This window comes from Danio rerio, chromosome 22 (genome assembly GCF_049306965.1).
Source record: "Danio rerio strain Tuebingen ecotype United States chromosome 22, GRCz12tu, whole genome shotgun sequence".
Taxonomy (NCBI): Eukaryota; Metazoa; Chordata; class Actinopteri; order Cypriniformes; family Danionidae; genus Danio; species Danio rerio.
The window spans coordinates 40,447,499-40,474,483 of NC_133197.1; the positions used below are offsets into that span (position 1 = coordinate 40,447,499).

The following is a 26,985-nucleotide window of genomic DNA, read 5'->3' on the forward strand; positions in this document are numbered from 1 at the left end:
TATTAATATTTTAATATCACTGTTATTATTACTATTGTTATTATTAATATTATTACTGTTATTAGTACTATTATTAGTGTTAATATTGTTACTGTTATTATTATTATTGTTATTATTAATGTTATTACTGTTATTATTATTTTAAATATTATTTGTACTATTATTAATAATATTACTGTTATTATTACTATTTTATTATTGTTATTACTATTATTACTAGTGCTACTATTATTAATACTATTATTGTTATTGTAACTATTACTATTGTTATTATTACCTTTATTAATATTGATAATAATATTATTACTATTATTATAACTACTATTGTTATTACTATTATTACTAATATTATTATTACTATTATTTGTTATTATAACTATTACTATTGTTATTATTACCATTATTATTGTTAATATTATTATTATTATTACTATTGCTATTATTATTATTTATATTACTTTTATTTATATTGTTACTATTTTTATTATTATGTTTAAATAATTATTTTTTTTTTATTCAAATAGCCAAATTCTAACTGGGCAAATGTTGAATGTGCTGGCCAGTTTGTTATTTGACTAATAAATGACAATAGACTACAGTTTTTTATATATATTATTATTATTATTTAAAACATAAACAGATTCCTGTTTTTTTCTAATGATATATAATGAATATATATTTTAAAAATAACTATTATTTCACATCTCTTTATTATAAGTGTTTAGGAAATATGTTTGGTACATTAAAAAGTGTGGTTATGATAACCATCCCACAAGTTAATCCAGCTAAACATAGTGCTTAAAATGTCACTAATATGCAGTATTTAAATCTCATAATTAAATTGAAAATATAATTGCAAAAAGGTCCACATTTTGAGAAGAAATAACCATCCCTTACAGCAGGCTGACTACAGGCCTGATACAGAACAGTATCTGCTGTATGTGTATACTGGGACTCACAGTTCGACGTCATTATGCGTTTTCCTATTTTATTTATTTATTTATTTATTTATTTTCCAGAGTGTAGTGGCTTTGTCTGTATAAATAAATAAATGAAATAAGTAAATAACGAAAAACTACTTCATATGTGAAGTGTTATCATCTGTCAAATGGACGTCGCGTACTTAATACAAATCTCTGAACACCCAAGATTCAATGTATTTTTCCTCACAACACTCCTGTTTGACCTTTTATCTTATATTTAATGAGTCTCTCGTCTCTATTTCTGTAATAACTTGGTTTCACTTGCTCGTTTATAGGAACTTCCTGCAATCTACTTTCCGTTCGCGGAATTACTAAACATACTATCGCAGAGGCTCCTTTTATGAATATAAATGATGCAGGCTAACGCTGATTGGTCAAACTGCGCACTGTGGCTACTTAATATTCATGAGATCACGCTTCGCCGTAGTAGGATTGGTCAATCCGTTTTCCGTTCATTTTAATCGCGTGGCAGCGCGCCCAAAGTGAGAGTGACGTACTAATGCATCGGCATTCAGCGCGGAGGCGAGCAGCTGTCAAATTACTATTGATCAAGATCTGATCAACCGAACGCTCAACAATGAGACACTGAAGTCGCCAATCCTCAGGTATGTAAGCCCGTGTGTGTCAAAAATAAATATTGTGATTAATATTGCTGAAAGCGAAAGTGACGTTAAGAGGGGAATTCGGTAACGTTATATTATCTTAAAGCTCAATGTAGCCGTTGACGGTGTTTACACGACAGACATGCTGAGGCGTATCTTCATCCTATAAGAGCATATAACGCTAAATTAAGCTGCTTTATTCCGTTTGGATCCATATGTCATGTTTTGCACTGGGGAATCCCCATTTGTTTTGCACTCTCTCACACAGGAACAGTCCGTATTGTTCATGTGTGTAGCTTTTTATAAATAACTTCATTTTAATGTGTGTTATTGTGTAATTTCCCCATTGAAAATAACGAAGAGACGAACACATGGCCATAATAATCTCCCCATCTTGCTTTGTAGACGCGAACTCTTCATTTGCGCCTCCGGTTCATCACTCTGGTTTATTTTTTGTTTATTAAGTATGAGTCTATGTTTGATGTGTTTGTAAAGTAAACGAAAAATAGCTAACATTAGCATTATAGGATGGGTATAATTTACTCAAGATGCACCTTGTAGTTTCACACACTGAGAAAAGACTGTGTGTGTGTGTGTGTGTATATATATATATATATATATATATATATATATATATATATATATATATATATATATATATATATATATATAACAGTTCTGTGTGGTTCTGATTGGCTGATAGCCGTGTGATATTCTGCAATATCAGAACTCCTACAGCCTCTTTACCCTTTGTGTATTACTCCGCCCACATACAGCCAGCAAAAAGCAGACACTACAGATCTAAAACTTAAAAGATGCTTGCTCAACTGTTTAACTGTCAGATTATGATTTGAATCCAATGTGGAAGAAAGTAGTTCCACATACAAAAGGGTTTTTGAAACTTTCCGTGTTTAATTTTGTTTTTATATACACCATTATGCCGTCAAATTGTTGTATAAACGCAATATCAACGATATACAGCCATATCGCACTGCTACTCGTGTGATATTGCTCATATATATATATATATATATATATATATATATATATATATATATATATATATATATATATATATATATATAAATATTGTGATTAATATTGCTGAAAGCGAAAGTGACGTATATATATATATATTATACACACAACAGTTCTGTCTGGTTCTCGAATCTGATTGGCTGATAGCCATGATATATTTAGGTAATATAAGCACCTGTAAAGCCTCTTTACCCTTTGTGTATTACTCCGCCCACATACAGCCAGCAACAAGCAGACACCACAGATCTAAAGTGTAAAAGATGCTTGCTCAGCTGTTTAACTGTCAGATTATGATTTGAATCCAACACAGAAGAAAGTAGTTCCTCATACAAAAGGGTTTTTGAGACTCTCCATGATTGATTTTGTTGTAATATACACAATTATACCATCAAATTGTTGTATGAATGCAATATCACACGAGTAGCAGTGCGATATGGCTATATATCGGCACTGGTGGGGGCATTAAGACACCCGGCCTGTGGCCTCGTGCCAACGCACGCCTCCCACCAGTGCAGATATACAGCCATATCGCACTGCTACTCGTGTGATATTGCTCATATATATATATATATATATATATATATATATATATATATATATATATATATATATATATATATATATATATATATATATATATATATATATATATATGCCTGTATGAATGCACTGGTTACTGTACGGTTCTGTCTATACCACCTTTAAGGATATATTATCCAATTGATAGAGTAAAGAGGTCATACACAAATTATTATGTTCAAACAATGTATTAATTTCTTTATGATTAATGTGTAAACATAATCATCACAATATAAATCAAATAAAATAGCGTAGGCCCACGTAAATGATAAACAATTATCATATAAGAATTAAAATCCTTACAGTACTGCGAGGTTGTAATATAGTGGTGAAATAAGTCCCAATAGTTTCAGAGAATAAGTCCACCTTATAAACAGGAGGTCCAGTATACAGTTGAAGTCAGAATTATTCGCCCCCCTGTTTATTTCTTCAACACATTTCTAAGCAAAATAGTTTTAATAACTCATCTCTAATAACTGATTTATTTCCTCTTTGTCATGATGACAGTAAATAATATTAGACTAGATATTCTTCAAGACACTTCTATACAGCTTAAAGTCACATTTAAAGGCCTAAATATTGTATTTAGGCAGGTTAGGGTAATTAGGCAAGTTATTGTATAACGATGGTTTGTTCTGTAGAATATCACAATAATTTATAGCTTAAAGGGGCGAATAATATTGAGCTTAAAATGGTGTTTAAAAAATTTAAAACTTCTTTTATTCTAGTCAAAATAAAACAAATCAGACTTTCTCCAGAAGAAAAAATATTATCAGACATACTGTGAACATTTCCTTGCCCTGTTTAACATAATTTGGGAAATAGTAAAAAAAAAAAAAGTGCAAATGGTGGCTAATAATTCTGACTTCAACTTTTTGTAAATGTGTGTGTGTGTGTGTGTGTGTGTGTATATTGTGCAAGTGTTAAAAATGATTGAGGTATAACGGACAAATACGTAGTCTTTTCTCAGTTTATATATGTTTGTTTGGGGGTGTGGGGGAGTTTGATGATCGAGAATGATGAAGATGGTTGCAAGTTGGGTTCGGCGCACAAGGGGACTGTACCAAAAAGCTGTGGGGGGGTGGAATTTCGGGAGTTTTCCGGGAGACAGAACAATACAGGAAAAGGGCGGGAGATGGGTCTGAAATTTGGGTGACTCCCGGGAAAAACTGGAGTGTTGGCAGGTATGATGGGGTTTTGGAGGCGTCTGCATCACCATATGGGGCATAAGAACAGGACGTGTGTTTGGATATAACTCCAATAATAATTATTATTATTCATTTATTCCTCTGCTGGAGATTAGAACTAAAGTTAGAAATAGTTTTGAAGCAAATCTTTGCGCTTAACAAATTAAATTAAATATGTGGGCTGATGGATGTGTTCAGTGGAGTGAGTTTCCACCGTTTCCTCACTCCACCAAAGTAAAGGAGTAAAGTAAAGAGGCTGAATGGAGGAGGCTCGTTCTTTATCCTCGCGCTGCAGATACTCTGTTTAACTGTTTTCGCTAGTGAAGCGTTTTAGTTTTTACACTTACAAATGTAAGAGTTTTGATGCATATATCTTCATAATAACTTTTGCCAACAGGTTACTACAAGTTACATCCATTATGTTACGCCCCTCTCTTGCAGTCCGCAGACAGACCCTACTCAAACTGCAAGTCAGAGATTGTGTTTAGTTATTTGTTCGGGTGACTTTCTCAGGTTTGTATGGCTGCAGAGGAGAACGAGAGTTCTGGGCTCTCCAGACAGAACTCGGAGGCCTCGAGATCCTGGGATCTTGACAGCAGAACACTGCGCTTCGTGAGCCGGCTAGAGCAGCAGTTCATCTGCCCGTCCTGTGGGGGCATCGTCCTCAACCCTCACCAGACGGGCTGCGGGCACATCTTCTGTGCTCAGTGCGTGAAAGCATACACGTAAGAAGAATGCGCTCAATTCATTCAGTCAAGTTGCATACAGCGATCATCAATCAAACATTGAAGCAAATGTTCCCAATAAATTCAGAAAATGTGACTTTATCTGCTGTAAACAGTGAGCTGTGGCAAAAATAGAGAAATCAATTCGGAGACTTTCAAAATGCATCATTATTCTGTTTTGAACAAATTCTGAGCATAGTTTTTAACAGCAGACGACGCTCTAGGCTAGTGTTTAACAGCAGACAGTTCTCTAGACCAGTTTTTAACAGTACATGCAACTCTAGGCTAGCTTTTAGCCATAAACCCAAAAGCTCAAGAGCAAGTCATGTGAGTTTGCTTTTATATGTCACAAGAGTAACGTAAACAGCTCGCTAATTAATTCCCTTAAACCTTCTATGCCTTAATTAATGATTATTTTTAGGTGTATTTTTAGGCGTAAGTGGTATTAGTAAGGAATTAGATGCAAGCACAGTACGGCTGTTTATAAGGCACACAGCGCCATCTGCTGTTAGAAACTAAGCTCAGAATAAACAAGAGAGTACAGAGATGCAATTCTTAAAATCACTGAATCAAACCAGAAACAGTTTGTCAAGGGATTTTCGCATCTTTATATTGGAAGTTGCTAGAAACTCGTGCATTAAATATTTAATATTATTACACAACCAGTTAGTAGTTATATTTTAAAAATCTACAAGCGATAAACAATTGTTTATTACATTTAAGAAATGTTTTTTGCTAATGTTTGATACGCTCTTTGATTGGATGAACGTTTGCGCATATTTTTGTGAGAATTAATGCTCTCCCATAATGCTTTTCAAAGATCTGTGAATGTCAATGTTTCTTGTTAATTGTATGCATGCAAAATGATCTAACAATGTGCAATCTTCCATGTTTTCAGTGAAAATGGGGGAAGTTCGAAATGCCCGTTAGACAGCATTCCTATAAAACCCGAGGAGGTGAGAATATGAAAACATTACCCAGAAACATAGCTTCACATTCCTCTATATTGTCCTCAATGTGAGTTTGAATGCTTGCAGATCTTCCAAGACAACTGCTGTAAAAGGGAACTGCTGAACTTGGAGGTTTTCTGCACCAACGCGCCAGAATGCACTCAGAGGTTTTCTTTATGTAACCTGCAGGTAAAGGGCAGACATTTTACATGACGTAATGTGTGATGTGATGATGGATCGCATTATTTAGAGCTTTAAGGCCCGTTGGAATCAAGAACAATAACAATCAATATAAAGTAAATTGATAAAAGTATGAACGACAGTTGAACCATATTGATCTGTTTATTTTTTTCAGTTAATTTTTTTTTTAAACGCTTAAGGTTTGCAATGGTTACGCTATCTGTCCGCACTACATCGGAGTTTTCGAGCGCCAAAAACGGAGCGTTTTGCAAACGCTGGAGAGGCCGTGTTCATTCTGAAGCGCTGCTGCTGCGTCTCAGTGTGGATGAGGGAAAACGGAGACATCTGAAAATGGAGGCGGGGCTGCTGAGATTCGCTACCTGATTGGGGCTTTTGTGTCATTGCGTATCCTTCCCTTATTCGTCAATGCCCTATCACATGACTATAACACACGGCTTTAACACTACTGGAAGACAGCAGACCAGCCTTCACTGTAAACAACAACACAGACACAGAAATGGGAGCGTTGTTTGCACTATTGTCTGTTTTAGGTGCCATGGTGCATGCCCGGAGTGTGTGAATGGTCACGTGATATACGTTTTTGGTGGCGTAGTGTGGACGAAGATACGTTCAGAAACGCTAGGTGAAACGCTAGTGTGGACGCGTATCGTTTTTGATCTAAAACGCCGTTTTCAAACTAAAACACACTAGTGTAAACGCAGCCTCAGATTCCTCTTTTAATTGTAATGCGTAGGCGTGTCCCAATTCTCGTTAGCTTGAAGGCGTAGGGTTAAGGGGAAGAGCTAGATCCCCCTTTAAACAGAGATTGTCACACTTGAAACCAACGAGTAAGAACATGTTTTAACTACAACAGCAGCATGACTGCACACGGAAGTAAGGAGATCCACAAATTCGTATTTTTTGAGTCCTTCAGGCTTGTTTGAAACCTACCATAAATATATACACTAGATATCGCATAGGGACCCTGAGCATGCGTCAATAGCGCCGCCATATTTGTACAGTGTTTCCAGGACAAGTGTCATTCAACCACACTAGTCAAGACAGTGTTACTACGTGAAGATGTGGGACTTTAGTGCTGCTGAGTACGGGTGTAGTAAAGAGCAAACAAAGAAAACAAAGCACAAAGGCAGAACACTTCATAGGTAAGATTTAGTTGTTTAAGTTTTTGTATGTTACGAACTTTTGTGCTAAACAGGTCACGTTATTGATGATAATAAGTGAAGGAGTCGTTCATAACGGAGATTCATTCACAAGCGAATCGCTCCCTCAGTCAGTATGAGAAGTGAAAGCAGGAGAGGAGCTGTGTTTCAGGACATGATTAGATCAAATTTAACAGGGAGGGTGGATAATACATTTCCATACACACAAACACAAGCGTTTTGTCGGGAGTGCTTGTGTGATCACTGATCTATGGATTTAGAAAAGTGATGTAAAATTATAATTTTCGTAATTTAAAACAAATTTTGCATACTGACCTCCGGGAAAACTTCAGATCACTGATATATGTGTATTTTTCTGGCTCTGGATGGCCACAGTCCTCCACTGCAGCTTGTTCCTGCATTCATTTCAAAGGAGCGCTACCCTGTACTAAAATGGCGGCTCTATTGACGCAATCCTTCCAATAGACAACAACAGGGTAGGCGACATCTAATGTAAACATCAATGAAAACCTACAGGTTAGTGGGTTTAAACAGGGTTGGAACCAAACTGTGCAGAGTTGTGGCCCTGCAGGGACTGAGATTGACACCCCTGCCCTAGAGTGATGACTTGTCTCTTCCTCAGGATCATCTAAAGGCTTGTCCGCATGAGCGAGTCCGCTGTTCACACTCCGACTGCAGTGACATTGTGTTACGCAAAAACCTGCTGGAGCATCAGAGGAACGCCTGCTCCTACCGGCTGGAAACCTGCCATTACTGCAGGCAGAACTTCCCTGTGTCTCAGATGATGGTCAGTGTGTGTGTTTGAGTCTTAATGAAGAAATCCAGCTTTTTAGATGTTAGTCTTAGGGATGTCTAGTGAGCTCCAAAACAGTGACAAACTTCTCACTTAGAAGATATGAACATCCAAAGTCTGCAGTTCGTCACGTGCAGTTGCATCAACATTTGTTTTGCCGTCACCTCATACTCTGATCAAATCCTCTGACCAATCTAATGCTCTCTAGTGTGTGACATGCCACGCCCCCTTCTTCTCATTGGCTGTTCATTTGATGCGCTTGAGCTTAACCACTCTGGCAGAGCTGTGAGAAAAACCAAACGCTATTGGCTGCTTTTAATAGAGGAGCTATGCTTCATTGAGTACTCTTCATATTTCTATTGAGATTATAAAAGCAACACTGCACGTTTGTTTTGACAACACAACGTGGCGTCTCTGCCGTCTAAACACTGTAACATTAATGAATATTAATGAAGTTGCACAATAGAGCGCGCTGATTGGTTTGAACTAAGTCTTACTCATGCATTAATGCAGCACACTCGGAGACATAATACGTTACTCCCAGGTACAGACGTCCAGTCCACACGCTGGAATACACGCTAAGATCTCATGACCGTGACGCAGCTTCAAAAATTTGTTTCAAACCGGAAGAACGAATTTGCTGGAAATAACGCAAAAACAACCAATTTACACTTTTTAGTGAGATATATGTGTCCTAATAGTGTTTTTAGCAGTGTGGGACACACTGTCTACAGCTCAACACATGTGTTTTGGTGTTTCGTGACCCTTTAATACTGCACAAGGCCATCTCAAATCTGCTCTAAACTTCCTCCAACAGGGCCATCAGAAGTCTTCATGCCCAGATGTGGAAGTCCCATGCTCCAACAACTGCACGCAGATGATTAAAAGACACCAGGTAAAGCACAGCCAGATGCTTTTCTCAGGGGAAAACCCATTTAGAAAGGTTATTGTAGTGCTCTTGCTTACTAGCAAAAGTTTTGGAAATCTTGTGGCAAATTCATGTAAATTTTGTGCAGTCTCTTTTGCCTAGACAAAATCAAATACTGAGAAAATCACCTTTAAAGGTGTTTGACTCTTTTAAAGTATAAAAACAACATAATATGTGCAGATATTTCAGACACATGCTCAGTGAACATGCTTGTTTATCTGAAAAACAATGCTGAAGATATTCTGCTTTGAGAATGTGCATTACGTACACAAACGTCTGCTTTTGTTTAGCTCATTTACCCCGCCTACTGCCAGTTTAGCCAATTATATTTCAGCACTCTGGGTTGCCTTGGTGGAAAACAGCACATTTCATTCATTCAGTGAGAAAGGCTCTCAAAGAGTGTGTCTGTGACTGAATTGTGACCTCCGGTGGACAGTAGCAGACTCCGAAATGAGAGGCAGATTCAGAGTTCCACATGAGGTGGTTATTAATTAGCAAATAATAATGCAAGCGTAAACATTAGGTGAGCAGGTTACATTGTAACCCCGTGTCCTAACAACATGAGATACGCAGTGATGAGTAATTTGGCTGTTTGCATCAGACGAAACATGACATAAATGTAAACGCAGGCATTCAGAAGCACAGAATAGTGCACTCCCTGCACTCCAGCACAATGGTCAGATTTATTACCGAATGAAGGCATATTAAACCTCTTTAACATGATTAAATGTAGATGCTGGATAGCTGATATGTGTTGGCTTGCACTGAGTCTCAGTTCTAAAGTTCAATCTCAAAGTGTTTATTCTATTCTCCAGATCTGCTGCTGCTTTCAGTAGTATGGCAATAAATGTCATGTGAAAGGGCGATCACGAAAAACAGAAATGTGCGCACATTTAGAAAACCTTGAAGCCAGGTGCTCGATCAAAAAACAAACATTTGTAGCAAAAGATCCAAAGAAAATCGACACACTGCCACTTTAACTCTCAAAAAGTCTTTAATATCACAATGTCACAACGTTTTGACCGACACGGTCTTCATCAGGTCATAATAATATTGACCTTAAAATGGCTTTAAAACAATTAAAAACAGCTTTTATTAACCCAAGCTCATTCTGAAAATGTAGTCCTGCGGACGTTTCTGGAGACAGCGGAATACGTCCCGGGGGGTACGTACAGCCGCGTTTATTTTTTTCAAGCGAACACTACGAGGCGATGTGACGCTGTTCCCTTTCACGCTTGCCTTACCTCCTTGTGGAGGGCTTCCCCGCTGCAACCCGCTTGTCCACTCAGCTCAGCGTGTACGTCGGCAGGCTCGAGATGCAGAGAGGGGTCGACCACGGCGATCGGTTTCGAGTCCGGGGAAGAGCGGTTCCAGCAATCAGGTAAGACAAAAACAGAATCCCAAAAATTTCGTGACAGGGTGAGAACGCGGTGAAATCCGAAAACGCGGTGGAATAGAAAAAATCAGGGCTTTTATTTTTTTGGACGGCTTTTGTGAACTGTTGCTCAGGTTTAGGGAAGCGAGCGGGCGGGTCGATCGGTAAAAGTGGTTGGGTTCAGGGAAGGAGGAGGGCGAGTCGGCCGATTGGCCGGTCGCGCAGTCAATCATCCGGTCAGTCGGACAGCGGCCTCCAGCGGATTCACGCGAAAAAGGTGCGAAAAAGAGCGCAACAGCGGCCTCTCGCGGATTCGCGAAAACAAAAACTGCAGCCGTACGTACCCGCCCGGACGTATTCCGCGGTCTCCAGAAACGTCCGCGGGACTACGTTTCCACAATGAGCCCGGGTTGGCTTTTATTCTAGCCGAAATAAAACAAATCAGAGGAAATACTGTGAAAAAAATCCTGAATCTGTTCAACATCATCTGGGAAATATTTGACAATGAAAAACAAATTCACAGGAGGACGAATAATTGTGACTTCAACTGCATGTCTTTTCTCACCATGTCCATTTGGGGACTTCATAAATGGAGATTCTCACAGTACAGATGTTTCTTTTGCTGTTTGCAGCTGCAAGCACATGCTGACGAGTGTCTCGAAGTGGAGACCGACTGCGTTTATAAAAACTACGGCTGCACAGTCAGGGTAAGACTACAACATTTCAGCATTTGAAAGTGTCGGTGATGTCTTGTTTAATGACAGGGCTGTTGAAGAAACTGCTGTAAGGGCTTAACATGAAAAAGCTTAGAGACATGCCAGCAAACAGTTTAGTGTTTGATAGATGTCTAATAGACATCTAAACGCTGACAGCTTGACTAAAACAAGGCTAAACTTAAGCTGTTAGTGAAAATCTAATAGACATCTAGCCCAAAACTAGACCAGTCGTCAAGATTAGACTGACTTTACATGTGTAGTCACTCATTTCTGTTTATTTGATGGCTAGTCTAGTTTTGGGCTATTTTTAGACGTCCCATCTTTAGTCTTGTTTTAGCCAAGATGACTATGTTTAGATGTCTATTAGACATCTTTAAAAAAACAAGAAATGCTTGCTTAGAGACAAGCCAGAGACATGTTTATAAGAGTTATGCCCTAATTAAATGAGTCCTAGTTTAATATAAGCTCTGAAACTTGCCTCGGCTCGGTCAGTTGGAGTTTCTGTGTGGAGTTTGCATGTTCTCCCTGCATTCTCGTGGGTTTTCCTCAGGGTGCTCTGCTTTCCCCCACAGTCTAAAGACATCTGGTACAGGTGAATTGGGTAGGCTAAGATGTCTATAGTGTATGAGTGTGTGTGAATGTGTGTGGATGTTTCCCAGAGATGGGTTGCGGCTGGAAGGGCATCCACTGGGTAAAAACCTGCTGGATAAGTTGGCGGTTCATTCCCCGGTGGCAACCCTAGATTAATAAAGGGACTAAGCCGACAAGAAAATGAATAAATGAATGAGGAAAAACTCTTAATTTTGCATTATTTCTACTGAAGGTGAAAATAATTCAATATTTTTACTTGTTCTAAGAATTTTTCAATATTTGGACTAGAAACGAGACAATGCAAAGTAGGAAAAGCATTTTTTGTATTGTATTTATTGTACCTGAATCATGTTAGAAAACCAACAGTATCTGGAGCAGCCTTCATGATGCATGCTGAGGGCTATATTTTAAACCTTTGGACGCAAAGTCTTTACTCTTAGCTGGTCTATTGCAATCTATTTTAGTTCCTCAAATTAGCAACGCACCAACTATATGTGCCTTAACACACCTTCTTTCTAGATCAGCACACCCATGAGATCACAAAATGGCGCAAATGGATTTGCTGTTTAAACAACATGGCGGAAGACGGATAATCAAGGTTGCATTGGTCTAAAAATAGCAGAATGTTGGGGAAAACACGTCTTATTGCGCCGGGTGCATGATATGCCAGACACAATGAACTCAATGGAGCTAGTGATGTCACTGTGAAGGGTTAGGTTAGGGGTGGAGTCCATTCAAAAGCATTGCACGCAGCTTAGATTGCATCTGCACCAGGTCTGCATCCAGACCTCTGTCCAGAAAACTGCCAAATAGAGCTATTCCTCTAGTGAAACTGCAAAAATATCACAATATTTAATCGCAGAAAAATAAAACATCGTAATATCAGACTGGGCGACGCAGTGGCGCAGTAGGTAGTGCTGTCGCCTCACAGTAAGAAGGTCACTGGTTCATACCTCGGCTCAGTTGGCTTTTCTGTTGTGGAGTTTGCATGTTCTCCCTGCGTTCGCGTGGGTTTCCTCCGGGTGCTCCGGTTTCCCCCACAGTCCAAACACATGTGGTACAGGTGAATTGTGTAGGCTTAATTGTCCGTAGTGTATGTGTGTGTGTGTGAATGTGTGTGTGGATGTTTCCCAGAGATGGGTTGCTGCTGGAAGGGCATCCGCTGCGTAAAAACTTGCTGGATAAGTTGGCGGTTCATTCCGCTGTGGCGACCCCGGATTAATAAAGGGACTAAGCCGACAAGAAAATGAATGAATGAATGTAATATCAGACTTTTCTAATATCGTGCAGCCCTTGTACAAACATTTTTTTTTTTAAATGTAAAGATTAAAAACTTTCAGGGATGTGAGATGCTGATGAATGCATAATAACCGCCTGACACTGCCAAAACAGCACATGTTCAGACTCACATCTTTACTCTGTTTTTCTTGCAGGATAAAAGGGGAAAAGTGCAGGTGCATGAAAACACAGAGTTCAGTGCACATGTCCGACTCGTCCTTGAAAGTAACACCAAACTGGAGAAACAGGTATGAAAATCAACAGGGAGAATGCAGTAAATGTGTAGCTCACCCAAAAATGAACTGTTCACTCTCCCTCAAGTGATTATAAACCATTATGACATTTGTTTTCCTCTGTTGAACACAAAAGAAGATATTTTGAAGAATGTGGTTAGCACGATCGCCTCATGGCGAGAAGGTCGCAGGTTCGAGTGCCGGCTGGTTCAGTTGGCGTTTCTATGTGGAGTTTGCATGTTCTCCCCGTGTTGGCGGGTTCCCTTCACAGTCCAAACACATGCGGTGTAGTGGAATTGATGAACTAAATTGGCCATAGTGTATGAGTGTGTGTGAATGACTGTGTATGGGTGTTTCCCAGTGCCAGTTTGCAGCCAGTAGGGCATCCGCTGTGTAAAACATATGCTGGAATAGTTGGTGGATCAGCTGTGATGACCAGTGATGAATAAAGGGACTAAGCATGAATGACTGTAAGCATTGACTTTCATAGTAGGAAAAGCAAATACTCCAGTAAGTGCTTACAGGCTTCCTGATTTCTTAAAAGACACTTTCTTTTGTGTTCAACAGAAGAAACACAATCGTAATGGTGTATAACCACTTGAGGGAGAGTAAATAGTGAGTACATTTTTATTCTCGCAGGAACTCTTCCTTTAATGTGAACGCAACAATGAGTTAATGTTTGTCATACAATTAATACACGAACACACTTCATTGAACGTACACATAGACATCACCTATTTAACTGCAGGCTAGCTGTGGTTATATATAACTTTAACTGGTAAAAGCTGTTAGTTAGTTAGCAGTGTTGTGCTAGTTACTGAAAAATAGTAACTAGTTACAGTTTCTAAATTCAAAAACGTAACTCAATTACTTCATTGATTACTTTAAGTTGTTCAGTTACTTTATCGATTACTTTAGTAACTCAGTTACTTTATCAATTACTTTAATAACTCAGTTACTTCATTGATTACTTTAGTAACTCAGTTACATCATCGATTACTTTGTTACACAATTACTTCATCAATTACTTTAGGTAACTCAGTTACTTTATCGATTACTTTAGTAACTCAGTTACTTCATCGATTACTTTAGGTAACTCAGTTACTTTTTATCGATTACTTTAATAACTCAGTTACTTCATCGATTACTTTAGGTAACTCAGTTACTTCATCGATTACTTTAGGTAACTCAGTTACTTTTTATCGATTACTTTAGTAACTCAGTTACTTTATCGATTACTTTAGTAACTCAGTTACTTCATCGATTACTTTAGTAACTCAGTTACTTTATCGATTACTTTAGTAACTCAGTTACTTTATCGATTACTTTAGTAACTCAGTTACTTTATCGATTACTTTAGTTAACTCAGTTACTTTATCGATTACTTTAGTAACTCAGTTACTTCATCGATTACTTTAGGTAACTCAGTTACTTTTTATCGATTACTTTAATAACTCAGTTACTTCATCGATTACTTTAGGTAACTCAGTTACTTTTTATCGATTACTTTAGTAACTCAGTTACTTTATCGATTACTTTAGTAACTCAGTTACTTCATCGATTACTTTAGTAACTCAGTTACTTTATCGATTACTTTAGTAACTCAGTTACTTTTATGAAGGACCGCACACACACACACACACACACATCGCAAAATGCAGAAGTTTTGTTCTTTCCGTTTGGCGTGCGTTATTAAATTCCATAACACTCTCACCTGTCTTTACTCCTTATTTGCGTCTAATATGACGCAATATGAATATGATAATATGAATGAAATGATTATGAGTGAATGTGACACTGCCAAACTGCAGTTAAAGTCAGCCAAAATTACAGGAAACCCCTACATGCATGTAATGTTTGATGTGGTCATTTCAGAGTAGGAATACACACAGGTTGAAGACCTGTTCTCGCCCCCTACAGTGCAATTCAGCCAGGTATACATTCGCGCTAAAATATCAAAAAGAAAGTCATCATAGCTTGCGAAGAGCAGACCCAGCTTCCAATAGATTAACGGCGATGGTTTGTTTCATCACTTGATAAGAGTCTCGCGTTACGACCCACCACTACTAATAACCTTAACTTTTCCAAATTTGTTTGTAATGCAATAATATATAGTTTTTGTAAAGCTGCTTTGAAACGGTAATTATTGTGAAAGGCACTATACTAATCAACTTAAATCTGAATCTTGTAGCATTAAAATCATTACTGTAAGAGCCATAATTAATATTGCTCAATTTCTTGTATTTTACACATGTTGATGAGCAGAGTTTGGTGTAACACGTTCCACAGTAATGCGCTACTGCATTGTAATTACATTTTTGGGGAACGAAGACATTTTAAATGTCCGTAATTTGATTATAGCTACTTAAGTCAGTGTACTTGCGTTACTAACATCATAATTATAGTTTTAGAAGAAAAAAACGCTTTTTTTAAATCACGTTTTCCACCTAAATCCACGCTTTTAAATAGCTGGAGAACGCGAGCTGAAATGGCTGCTGACAAGAGTGCCTGCTTCTGCAAGCAGAAATACAGACATTGCTTTGATTTCATTGAGAGTCAAAATAAAAGTTGTGAAATTCAGTCTAAAGAACCTTCAACTGCTTTTAATTTGACCAGCAACTTCTATTCATGCACTTGAACTGAAACCATTTCTACGACTTTAACATCATCAAGAAGGAAACCGGCGGCCAAAAACGCAGCGGCCCAACTCAGCCTAAACAGGCTGAACTGGATTTTTGTGCATGATCAGGAGTGAAGATATCTTCTGAATGTGAAGATACGTGTAGCTGCTTATGGGGCCGTTTGTATATTGCATATTTTGTGTGCTCTTGCATTTCCCAGGCACACCCAGTTGAAAGCTGCGAGTCACGTGACAAGAGCTGACCAATCATAATATGTAGGGAGTATACACATTTCGGTAGACTAATTACTTCAGACAAACACAGAACACCCAAACACTGCAGTGCTTTTGCACACAATAGATGTCAGTGGTTACAGATATCCAGTTTTCAGTGTTTAAAAAAAAGACAACAGGTTTGAAACAAGTGAATGATGAGAGAATCTTAAGTTTTGGGTGACGTCTTGACATCTTTTAAATATATCAAGCTGCTGTGATCAACCCATTGTAATGTTTCTCAGTGAATATTAAATTACTGACAGAACTTTATTCTAGGTATATTTTATGTGTCTTAAAAGTAACTTCAAAGTAAAGTAATTAGTAATCTGATTACTTTTTACATGCAGTAATTAGCAATGTAATCAGATCATAATTTTCCAGCAATTTGCAATCTCATTCATTCATTTTATTGTCGGCTTAGTCCCTTTATTAATCCATGGTCACCACAGTGGAATGAACTGCCAACTTATCCAGCACATTTTTACGCAGCGGATGCCCTTCCAGCCGCAACCCATCCTTGGGAAACATCCATACACACTCATACACTACAGACAATTTTAGCCTACCCAGTTCACCTGTACCGGATGTGTTTGGACTGTGGGGGAAACCGGAGGACCCGGAGGAAACCCCTGGGAACGCAGGGAGAACATGCAAACTCCACACAGAAACACCAACTGAGCCGAGGCTCGAACCAGCGACCCAGTGACCTTCTTACTGTGAGGCGACAGCACTACCTACTGCGCCACTGCGTCGCCCCTCATTTGTCTCAGTGAATATTAAATTACTGACAGAGCTTTATTCTAGGTATATTTGATATCTCTTAAAAGTAACTTCAAAGTAAAGTAATTAGTAATCTGATTAATTTTTACATGCAGTGATTAGCAATGTCATCAGATCACAATTTTCCAGCAATTTGCAATCTATTACTGTTCACTTAGCCAACACTGTTGATACGCTTAGTTGATTTCACCCCTACTCCTTTGTTTGTAATGGTTTGCTCCACCTTTATTGGACTTTTATATTACGAGATGCAAAAGTGAAAGAAAGAGGGAGCAGCACTGTTTTTTTTTGACAGACGTTTAATGTTATCCTACATGAGACTTCAGTAAACATCTGTAACTGGAACTAAGCTGACTGATTTCCTGAAGATCCTGATAGCACCATTACTGTTATTATCTGCAGATGGAGCAGCTGCAGCAGGATATGCTGGTCCAGCAGGGGGTGCTGAAGGACAAGAGTCTGGTGGTCAGCAGCCTGGACCGGGACGTCTCCCTCTGTGACAACACACTTACTACATTACAGGTGAACAGACCCTGTGCTCACTCACAATGCAAAGCAGGACAGCTCGTCGGGTCATTCGGTTTACAGAGTCAGCACGTTCAGTTGTGACAGGTCACTGCAGATTTTAGCTCCAATCCAAATCGAACACACCTGATCAAGCTAATCAATGTCTTACACGAGCTCCGTTCCAGTCGCCAACCCCTCTCCGTCTCCTCACATGTACATGTACAGTCAGATTTATTCGCCCTCCTTTGATTTGTTTTCTTTTTTAAATATTCCCTAAATGATGTTGGACAGATTCAGGATGAATGGTCTGATGTGGTCTGGTTGTGTGCAGAGGTCTGTGGAGGAGCAGAGGGTGCGCATCTGCAGTGTTCAGCGTGAACTGCGGGATCTGAGAGTTTTGGGCTCCGAGCTGAAAGAAGAGCTGCCCAGACTTCAGGCCTCGCTGGACTCCCTCCGTCAGCAGGTGGCCGTCACCGAAAGCCTCCGAGAACACCTGGGTAGGCCTTATTGCTTCTTTAGCGCAGTGGTTCTCAAAGTGGGGGTCGGGAAAATGTAGGAGGGGGGGTCGCTTGGTGATTAATTTAATTATTATAATAATATATATATATAATAATAATTATTAAGCCATAAGATTTAACATATTCTATCCATAACCTACTGAAAAGAAAAAAATGGTCGTTTATAGTTACTATATATATTACCCTATATGGTTACTATAGTAGCTTATAGTTACTAGTTCTATTTGATTGGGACCCCCGGGGTAATTCCATCATATAAAAGACACAGCAATAGCATCAGATGCAGCAGACTGATTTTATAACACCAGGTTAAACTTTCTGGCCCATTTACAGCACTGACATGCGTTAAAAAATTAAATGAAGAAAAGACTTTGGTCTATTGGTGTGTGTGTGTGTGTGTGTGTGTGTGTGTGTGTGTGTGTGTGTGTGTGTGTGTGTGTGTGTGTGTGTGTGTGTGTGTGTGCGCGCCATTGCATTTATAACCACTGTATTTATGACCACCTCAGAGGATATTGGGGGTCGCGAGTCACTGGCATTGTCATTTTGGGGGTCGCGGGCTGAAAAGTTTGGGAACCCCTGCTTTAGCATTAAAGCAACACTCCACCTTTGAAGGGTCACGAAACACCAGAACACATGTGTTGAGCTGTTGACAGTGGTATATGTGTCCCACACTGCTAAAAACACTATTAGGACACCTATATCTCACTAAAAAGTGTAAATTGGTTGTTTTTGCGTTATTTCCAGCAAATTCGTACTTCCTGTTTGAAACGAATGTTTGAAGCTGCGTCACGGTCATGACATAATAGTGTGTATTCCAGCGTGCAGACTGGACGTCTGTGCCAGAGTGAGTCTTATTACGTCTTACAGTGTGATGCATTAATGCATGAGTAAGGCTTGGTTCAAACCAATCAGCGCGCTCTATTGTGCAACTTCATTAATATTCATTACTGTCACCGTGTTTACGCCACAAAGACGCCACGTTGTGTTGGCAAAACAAGCGTGAAGTGTTGCTTTTATAGTTTGCTGCAGTGAAGTTTCGTTTTCATTTTCTCTCTGTGAGAGCTCAGCTGGAGTCACGTGTGGATTAACAGTGTACGCGACGCTCGACAACAATAACTTACGTGTCTAAGGAGGATTATTGTTTACCTGAGAGCTGTTCTCATCTGCAAACGCTGAGATCCGGATTCGCTTGTAACGTTAGTCTCCTCTTCATAAAGACGCGGCTCTAGTTGCTGGTGATTATCCTGTCTCTACAGATTTGGTAAGTGAGCGACCAGTGCTCTTTGTTCATTCAGTTTGTTCGTATCGAATTAAGTTAACTATTGCACTGAGTGCAAACATAGCGCCGCATTTAGTGACTGGAATAACACACGCGGCTTTCTGACGCTACCTGCCGTGTGCATCTAAGTTTCCGGGAAATGCAGAGTTTTTTTTTTTCTCTCATTCGCCGTGCGGTATCAAACATTGCATGAAAAATACACGCTTAGAGCAGTTCCTCGAATCAAATATCTCGTTTGTCGCGAGGGGCATGACTGAATTCCCTGAATGAAAGAGCCAAACTGCAGTTAAAGTCCAACATTTAATAATTTGGCAAATAATTCGACTACAGATGTCCATGTAGGTTAAACACCATCACTTTCTCATGTGTGTGTATTTTGACTCTGAAACTCGCGCATGCCCAAATAGACACTCCCACACCATCCCACTTTAGTGAAAACACCCTGCTGAAACGAGGGGGTTTCATGGCCCTTTAAAAGTCTCATTTCACAGCTCTAGAGTAAAACCATTTAAGGCCTGGTTTACATTAATACGTTTACGTTTTAAAACGCTATGGTTTTGCCATTTGTCACCACTATGCCGGAGTTTTCGAGCGTTGAAAACTGAGCTTTTTGAAAACACTAAAGAGGCCGTGCTGGTTTTAAAACGCTGCTGCTCTGTCTCAGTGTGGGAGACATCTCAAAACAAAAGCATCGCTGCAGACATTCACCTATCTCAGGGGCTTTTTCCTCGTGTAGCTGCATGTTTATATGATCCATGTGTGCATATTTATAACAAAACGGAGCCTATAACATCACTGCCTCCTTTCCTTCTCATTGAAAATGCAAAACATATCCTCTCTATTGCTGAATATCAGTTTAATGATCAATAATGGACGTTATAACAGTATAACAAACAACAAGTGTACACATTATAGGAAATAAAGGCAAGCGGTCAGTCAAAGTGTTCGTGGGTACATTAATTAATATATTAACCGTGCTCAGCCAAAGCTCATTACTAGAGAACAAGTAATAGATTCAAAAGACCAAAGTTGGGGAATATGTCATTAGATATAGACAACAAGACGAATTAAATTTGGCTGCATTTCATATTTAAAACAAACATTTCGGGGGTGGTTTGTTGCTGCAGACGGCTTCTGTTTTTTTTTTTTTGTTTTCCACTACCAGCTGACGACTTGTCTCTGTGTGGACGGCGTTTCTGCTGTTACTGGTTTGTTCAGTGGCTCGCCGCATACGTTGGCAGAGACGGAGAGAGGAGTTTACCGCAATGACAGGGTTTGAGTCTAGTGAAGAAAACAGGGGTTTTCTTAGGGAAGGGGGTGGGCTGGTCAATCGATGCTTTTGAAAACACTAATGGTTGGGTTTAGGGAAGGGGGTGGGCTGGTCAATCAGTGCTTTTGAAAACACTAGGGGTTGGGTTTAGGGAAGGGGGTGGGCGGGTCAATCAGTACTTTTGAAAACACTAATGGTTGGTTTAGGGAAGGGGGTGGGCAGGTCAATCAGAGCTTTTGAAAACACTATGGGTTGGGTTTAGGGAAGGGGGTGGGCTGGTCAATCGATGCTTTTGAAAACACTAATGGTTGGGTTTAGGGAAGGGGGTGGGCTGGTCAATCAGTGCTTTTGAAAACACTAGGGGTTGGGTTTAGGGAAGGGGGTGGGCGGGTCAATCAGTACTTTTGAAAACACTAATGGTTGGTTTAGGGAAGGGGGTGGGCAGGTCAATCAGAGCTTTTGAAAACACTATGGGTTGGGTTTAGGGAAGGGGGTGGGCTGGTCAATCGATGCTTTTAAAGACACTAATGGTTGGGTTTAGGGAAGAGGGTGGGCTGGTCAATCAGTGCTTTTGAAAACACTAGGGGTTGGGTTTAGGGAAGGGGGTGGGCGGGTCAATCAGTACTTTTGAAAACACTAATGGTTGGGTTTAGGGAAGGGGGTGGGCTGGTCAATCAGTGCTTTTGAAAACACTAGGGGTTGGGTTTAGGGAAGGGGGTGGGCGGGTCAATCAGTACTTTTGAAAACACTAATGGTTGGGTTTAGGGAAGGGGGTGGGCTGGTCAATCAGTACTTTTGAAAACACTAATGGTTGGGTTTAGGGAAGGGGGTGGGCTGGTCAATCGATGTTTTTGAAAACACTAATGGTTGGGTTTAGGGAAGGGGGTGGGCTGGTCAATCAGTGCTTTTGAAAACACTAGGGGTGGGCTGGTCAATCAGTACTTTTGAAAACACTAATGGTTGGGTTAAGGGAAGGGGGTGATCTGGTCAATCAGTGCTTTTGAAAACACTATTGGTTGGGTTTAGAGAAGGGGGTGCATGGGGGTATCGGTCCGTCGGTTGGCCAGTCAGTCAGTCGACAGTGCCCGCTGGTGGATTCACGAAAACAAAAACCTCCTACCTCCTGGGAAGTGTTTCGCGTTCTCTAGAAATCTATATAGGGGTACATATTCATAATGAGCCTGGGTTGCCGATGTTGGAGCACGTCTAATCATTTCTTGAAGTGATCATTTCTTTGACTGAAATCTTTGAATTCATAAGTTACTTGATCCTTAAGATCTGAGTGATCTGTTTGGTTTGTATTCAGTGAATATGTCTGTAATGTATTGAGGTTCTAGGATATTTAGTGATTTATTGTCAGTGATGAGTAATAATACTTATCGTGATAACGGTACATTTATGATATATCATGCAGATTATTTGCACGTATAACCACCAGTACAGTAATATCCAAATGTGTTGAGATACATATGTGTTGTGTGTGTCCCTCAGGTGCATTAGAGCAAACCTGCGAGCGTCACACTCGTCTGCTGGACATCCACGTGGAGCAGTTGCAGTGTAATGAGCAGCGTTTGCGGCAGCTGGAGTCCTCCTCCTACGACGGCAAACTGATCTGGAAAGTTCGAGACTACTGGCACCGCAAAGAGTCCGGGGCGGCGCTCAGCTCCAGCCCCTTTTACACCAGTCGCAGTGGCTACAAGCTCAGCGTCAGGGCGTATCTGGGCGGAGATGGCTCGGGACGGGGATCCCACATGTCGCTATACATCACCATAATGCGCGGAGATTTCGATTCGTTCTTACCTTGGCCTTTTCGACAGAATATCACATTAACGCTGCTGGATCAGAGCGGCACCAGAAATCACATGAGCCATACGTTCATCCCTGACGTCAACAGCGATAGTTTCCACCGGCCGACATCTGATGCTAATGTAGCCACAGGATTCACGCGATTCATTTCTCACTGCGATCTGGAGAATCCTCGCAATGCGGTGTTTGTCCGAGACGAGACGCTGTTCATTAAAGTAAAGGTGGACACAAGCGGGTTAGAGGAGTTGTAGATTTACAGTGAGTGTCCAGACCTGCTCTTTAGGCCTTCATACTTGATATACAACAAAAAAAGCTTCTCTTATATTGATTTTGGTCTCGTTTCTCGTTTAAATGTCTGTTTAAATCAAGAAGCATTTTCAGATGAGTAAAACATATTGGCAACACTTTAGTTTAGGGCACAGTCCATGGTATTAACCAACATCTCTAGCTTAATTAGCTACTAATCATCTGTTTATTAATAGTTAGTTAGGTAGAAGTTCATCAGACCACACTTCTATTTATTGTGAATACATGGCTTCTAGAGCAGTGTTTCCCAACCCTGTTCCTGCAGGCACACCAACAGTACACATTTTCAACCTCGTCCCATTTAGACACACCTGAATCAACTCATCAGAACATTAGAAGAGACTCCAAAACCTGAAATGAAGGAGTCAGAGAAGGGAGACATCCAAAATATGTACTGTCGGTGTGCCTTCAGGAATGGGGTTGGGAAACACTGCTCTAGTGACCAAAATTCCCATGATTCCACATTGAGTCATTGAGTCATCAATCTCCACCTTGTTTGTTGTGAATGCATGCCCTCTAGTGGCAAAAACTCCATCATTCCACACTCAGTCACGCCCTCATCAATCTACACTTCTCTTTATTGTGAATGCATGCTTTTTAGAGCAGTGTTTCCCAACCCTGTTCCTGCAGGCACACCAACAGTAAACTGCTCTAGTGGCCAAAAACTCCCATGATATCACACTCAGACATAGAGTCATCAAAATACAGCTTTGTTGGTTGTGAATACAAATCTCCAAAATAAGTACTGTTGGTGTGCCTCCAGGAACAACAATCAGGGCTCAACAATAAGAACTGCCCGATGGCCCGGGGCCAGTGTGAGAGATGCTCGGGACTGTAGACAGAATTGTTACTGACCCGATCGGGGCAGTGCTGCCTTGTCATTAAAGTTTAATAGACGGCAACATGACCGCAACATTAAATTATGAGGCTAAAGGAAAGGTGCTGTTTTGCTTAGTTTGCCGTGACTTTTAAGTCAGCCACCTTTTGTTTTGCAATAAAATACGTGCACGTTTTCCATACTGCTATATTTTACTGCTAAATATTTTTTAAATATTTAAATTCTACAACTACTGACATTATTTTCATTCATTCATTTTCTTTTCGGTTTTGTCCCTTTATTAATCTGGGGTCGCCACAGTGGAATGAACCGCCTGACATTATTTCATGAAACATTATTTAATATATGTGGCTAACTTTTTTATTTCTTTTATGGGGCCAGTGAAAATTTTGGCAGGGCAAGTAAAAATCTGAACCACTGGTCCAATCGGGCCAGTAGAAAAAATCCTTAGCGTTGAACCCTGACAATGGGAAACACTGCCTTAGACAACTACTGATAACAGCAATGCTTCCCTGCAGATCTCTAGTGAATCCAATGGATTGTGTGGCTGGATTGATATGTTTAGTTAGGGTAGCAGGACAGAGGCGATGTTTCCATCCAGCAGATGTTATGTGCAGTTTAGCATATTGTGTAAAAATAAAACGTTAAGACATCTTGTTCTGTTTTATATTTAATTTTGTGAGCGTTTTTGGATGGAAACATTGCTGTGGTCCTGCAGGAGCAGGTCTGGCCCCTCTACTTTTAATTTGTAGAAAATCTAACGAGTGGGCGACGCAGTGGCGGAGTGGGTAGCATGTTCGCCTCACAGCAAGAAGGTCGCTGGTTCGAGCCTCGGCTCAGTTGGTGTTTCTGTGTGGAGTTTGCATGTTCTCCCTGCGTTCGCATGAGTTTCCTCCGGATGCTCCCCCACAGTCCAAAGACATGCGGTACAGGTGAATTGGGTAGGCTAAATTGTCCATAGTGTATGAGTGTGTGTGTGGATGTTTCCCAGAGATGGGCTGTGGGTTAAGGGCATCCGCTGCGTAAAAACTTGCTGGATAAGTTGTCGGTTCATTCCGCTGTGGCGACCCCGGATTAATAAAGGGACTAAGCCGACAAGAAAATGAATGACTTTAACGAGTGAAACGCTTGAAGTGGTAGTCTGAAAACAGTGTCATGGCAGTGTCACACAATATCCAGCAGCACTGCTTGTTTACATGCACAGATTTCAATGAATAGGAATCCGTTCAAAGACTCTGAATGTACTGCTAATATCTGCCTTATTTATGAACATATCAGTTCGCGTTTGATAAGTGTTATCAAGTGAACGTGTGCTGTAGATTATCAGTCATAGATTAAGGGGATAGTTCACCCAAAAATCTTAATCCTTTACTCATTTCACACCTGTATGAGTTTCTTTTTTTTTTTTTTTGGAAATGCAAATACTATTGAAGTCAATGGTTACAGGTTTCCAACATTTTTCTAAATATCTTCCTTTGTGTTCCACCGAGGAAAGAAACTCATGCAGGTTTTCTTACATCCATCATTTCAGTCTCCTCATCCATCTGCTATACTGCATTCCAGCTCAGTCTGAAAGGTTGTAGGTATGAGTTGAGCAGATATAACCTCAGGATTGTTTTCTAACCCTTAATTTCTGGGTATGTGAGAAAAGATGTTGTTATTTTTGCCACCTTAAAATAAATCTATTTCACATTTTTATAATACATCTGTTTGTGGTTATGATATTTGCACTGTAACTATAATATCTGCCAGCCTCTGTGTTTTTTCTGTATTGGATTGTCCTGACTGGAACATTAACAACTTGCATCTTTCAGGTTACGGATGTATTCTTACACCTCAGCTGGGCTCTCAAATGTGCGGTCACGTCCATCGTGTGAGACTCCCAACGTCGCAGGGAAGACGCTTCCATATCGAATGTCCATGTCTTTAAGCTGTTGCTTCACTTCGTAGAATTTTCGCCTCTTCAGATGCTTATTCTGGAAAAAACTTTGCTTCGTGTTCATCGAATGTTATCCTGCGTTTAGCCCGCACACGCTGCAGCACTTTGTCTTTCAAGAAACCACAATGAGTGTTGTTGGAGTGTTTCGGTCAGGACGATCCTGTAGGCAGTGAGCTCTTTCAATGATCATGGGCTGGAAAAAGAGGTCTGTCCAAGTACTTCAGGTAGCCATTTTTCAAGAAATCCTGTCACATCCGGACCCTCCACCCCTTCTGGTAGACCGGTAAGACGCACGTTACTGCGACGGCTTAGCTCTTATAAGTTTCACCTGTTGCTGGAGACCGTGTACAGTATTTTGCACCACGGTCGCTGATGCGCTGTTCTGCCGTGGTTAATCTGTTTAAAAAGTCCTTGACCTCTTGTTTTATCTCCTGTATGGCTGAGAAAATCTCTAAATTTGATTGAGAAGTCTTCTCTCATACTTGCGATTGCATCCATAATCCCTGCTGAAAAATCCAGCTTAAACCAGCCTAGGCTGGTTGGCTGGTTTTAGCTGGTTGACCAGCCTGGTTTTAGAGGGGTTTTGGCCACTTCCAGGCTGGTTTCCAGCCATTTCCAGCCAAATCCAGCTAAAACCAGCTTGACCAGCCTGGTTTAAGCTGGATATAGCTGGTTTTGGCTGGACTCCCAGCTTGGCTAGTCTGGTCAAGCTGGTTTTAGATGGTCATCTCCCAGCCTGACCAGCTAAGACCAGGCTGAAAATGGCTGGAAACCAGCCTGGATGTGGCCAAAACCTCTCTAAAACCAGGCTGGTTTAAGCTGGATTTTTCAGCAGGGATGGGACTCTCTTGGTTTGTATTGATGTTTGCGCTAGTTTCTTTAGCTTCGTATGTTGCGCTAGCCAATGGCGGACAACCTCATCTTGATTTCCGTGTTTCTTCTTGGTTGTTCGCGATGGCATTTCATCTTGACGTTATTTAACGTTGCAGTGGTTTGTTGGCTATATTTTCGTTCAGTTTGTGGCTGTTCGAAATCGAATTCCTCAAATGTTGAAGGAGCGTGTATAGGTACGTCTGATTAATGCGCCACCATGTTGTCCTCTCCTTTTTTTCTGTTTATTTACAGTTCTGAATTGCATTATGGGATGCTGATTTCTGCTCTGTCGACTTTTAAAGTTGAAAATTCAAGTTTAACAAAATGACTTTTATTTACATTTTTGTTGTTTGAAATAATAATAATATAATGTATAAGATATAATATATGCATATAATGCACTTCTAGTTGATCATTTGTTATCGGAAGTGGCTTATATGAAAAGCAATGAAGAAACACATGAAGAAAGGAAGGTGAAGAAAGACATGGAATGCCCAGACAGCAGCTGAAATCTCTCAGTAGTTCTTCAGCATCGCTCTGCCCTTCCTCAGTGTAAATGAACATCAGCTGCTTCAGTCCAACATCTACATCAGCAGGAGGATGAAGATGAACCCATTTCAGCAAGACAATGAGC

General features: G+C 40.1%; 1 protein-coding gene across 4 annotated transcripts; it reads left to right on the forward strand.

Annotated features, from left to right (window-relative positions):
- The first annotated feature begins 1,462 nt into the window (after positions 1 to 1,462).
- Positions 1,463 to 25,241, forward strand: traf5 (Tnf receptor-associated factor 5). 4 transcript variants are annotated; one of them, XR_012397967.1, is made up of 12 exons: positions 1,463 to 1,588; positions 4,903 to 5,114; positions 6,013 to 6,070; positions 6,152 to 6,253; positions 8,048 to 8,212; positions 9,036 to 9,113; positions 11,154 to 11,228; positions 13,262 to 13,354; positions 17,418 to 17,537; positions 17,854 to 18,019; positions 22,081 to 22,966; positions 23,465 to 25,241. XR_012397967.1 is itself a non-coding variant. In XM_021469653.3 (11 exons), exons 2-11 carry the CDS (start codon positions 4,909 to 4,911, stop codon positions 22,644 to 22,646), a joined length of 1,629 nt encoding a protein of 542 aa, XP_021325328.1. In that variant the 5' UTR covers positions 1,463 to 1,588; positions 4,903 to 4,908; the 3' UTR covers positions 22,647 to 25,241. The 4 variants fall into 4 exon arrangements, 2 of the variants coding, with proteins under 2 accessions (XP_021325328.1, XP_068072593.1); XR_012397966.1 differs by having other exon boundaries at positions 22,081 to 22,918; positions 23,114 to 25,241; XM_021469653.3 differs by having other exon boundaries at positions 22,081 to 25,241.
- The last annotated feature ends 1,744 nt before the right edge of the window (positions 25,242 to 26,985 follow it).

What these genes read in the sequence shown, in the direction of transcription:
- traf5 (XM_021469653.3), top strand. Translation starts at nt 4,909, where the DNA reads ATGGCTGCAGAGGAGAACGAGAGTTCTGGGCTCTCCAGACAGAACTCG. An exon ending in TTTCTTTATGTAACCTGCAG is followed by an intron (nt 6,254 to 8,047) that starts GTAAAGGGCAGA and finishes TCTCTTCCTCAG; the next exon opens with GATCATCTAAAGGCTTGTCC. An exon ending in ACACCAAACTGGAGAAACAG is followed by an intron (nt 13,355 to 17,417) that starts GTATGAAAATCA and finishes TATTATCTGCAG; the next exon opens with ATGGAGCAGCTGCAGCAGGA.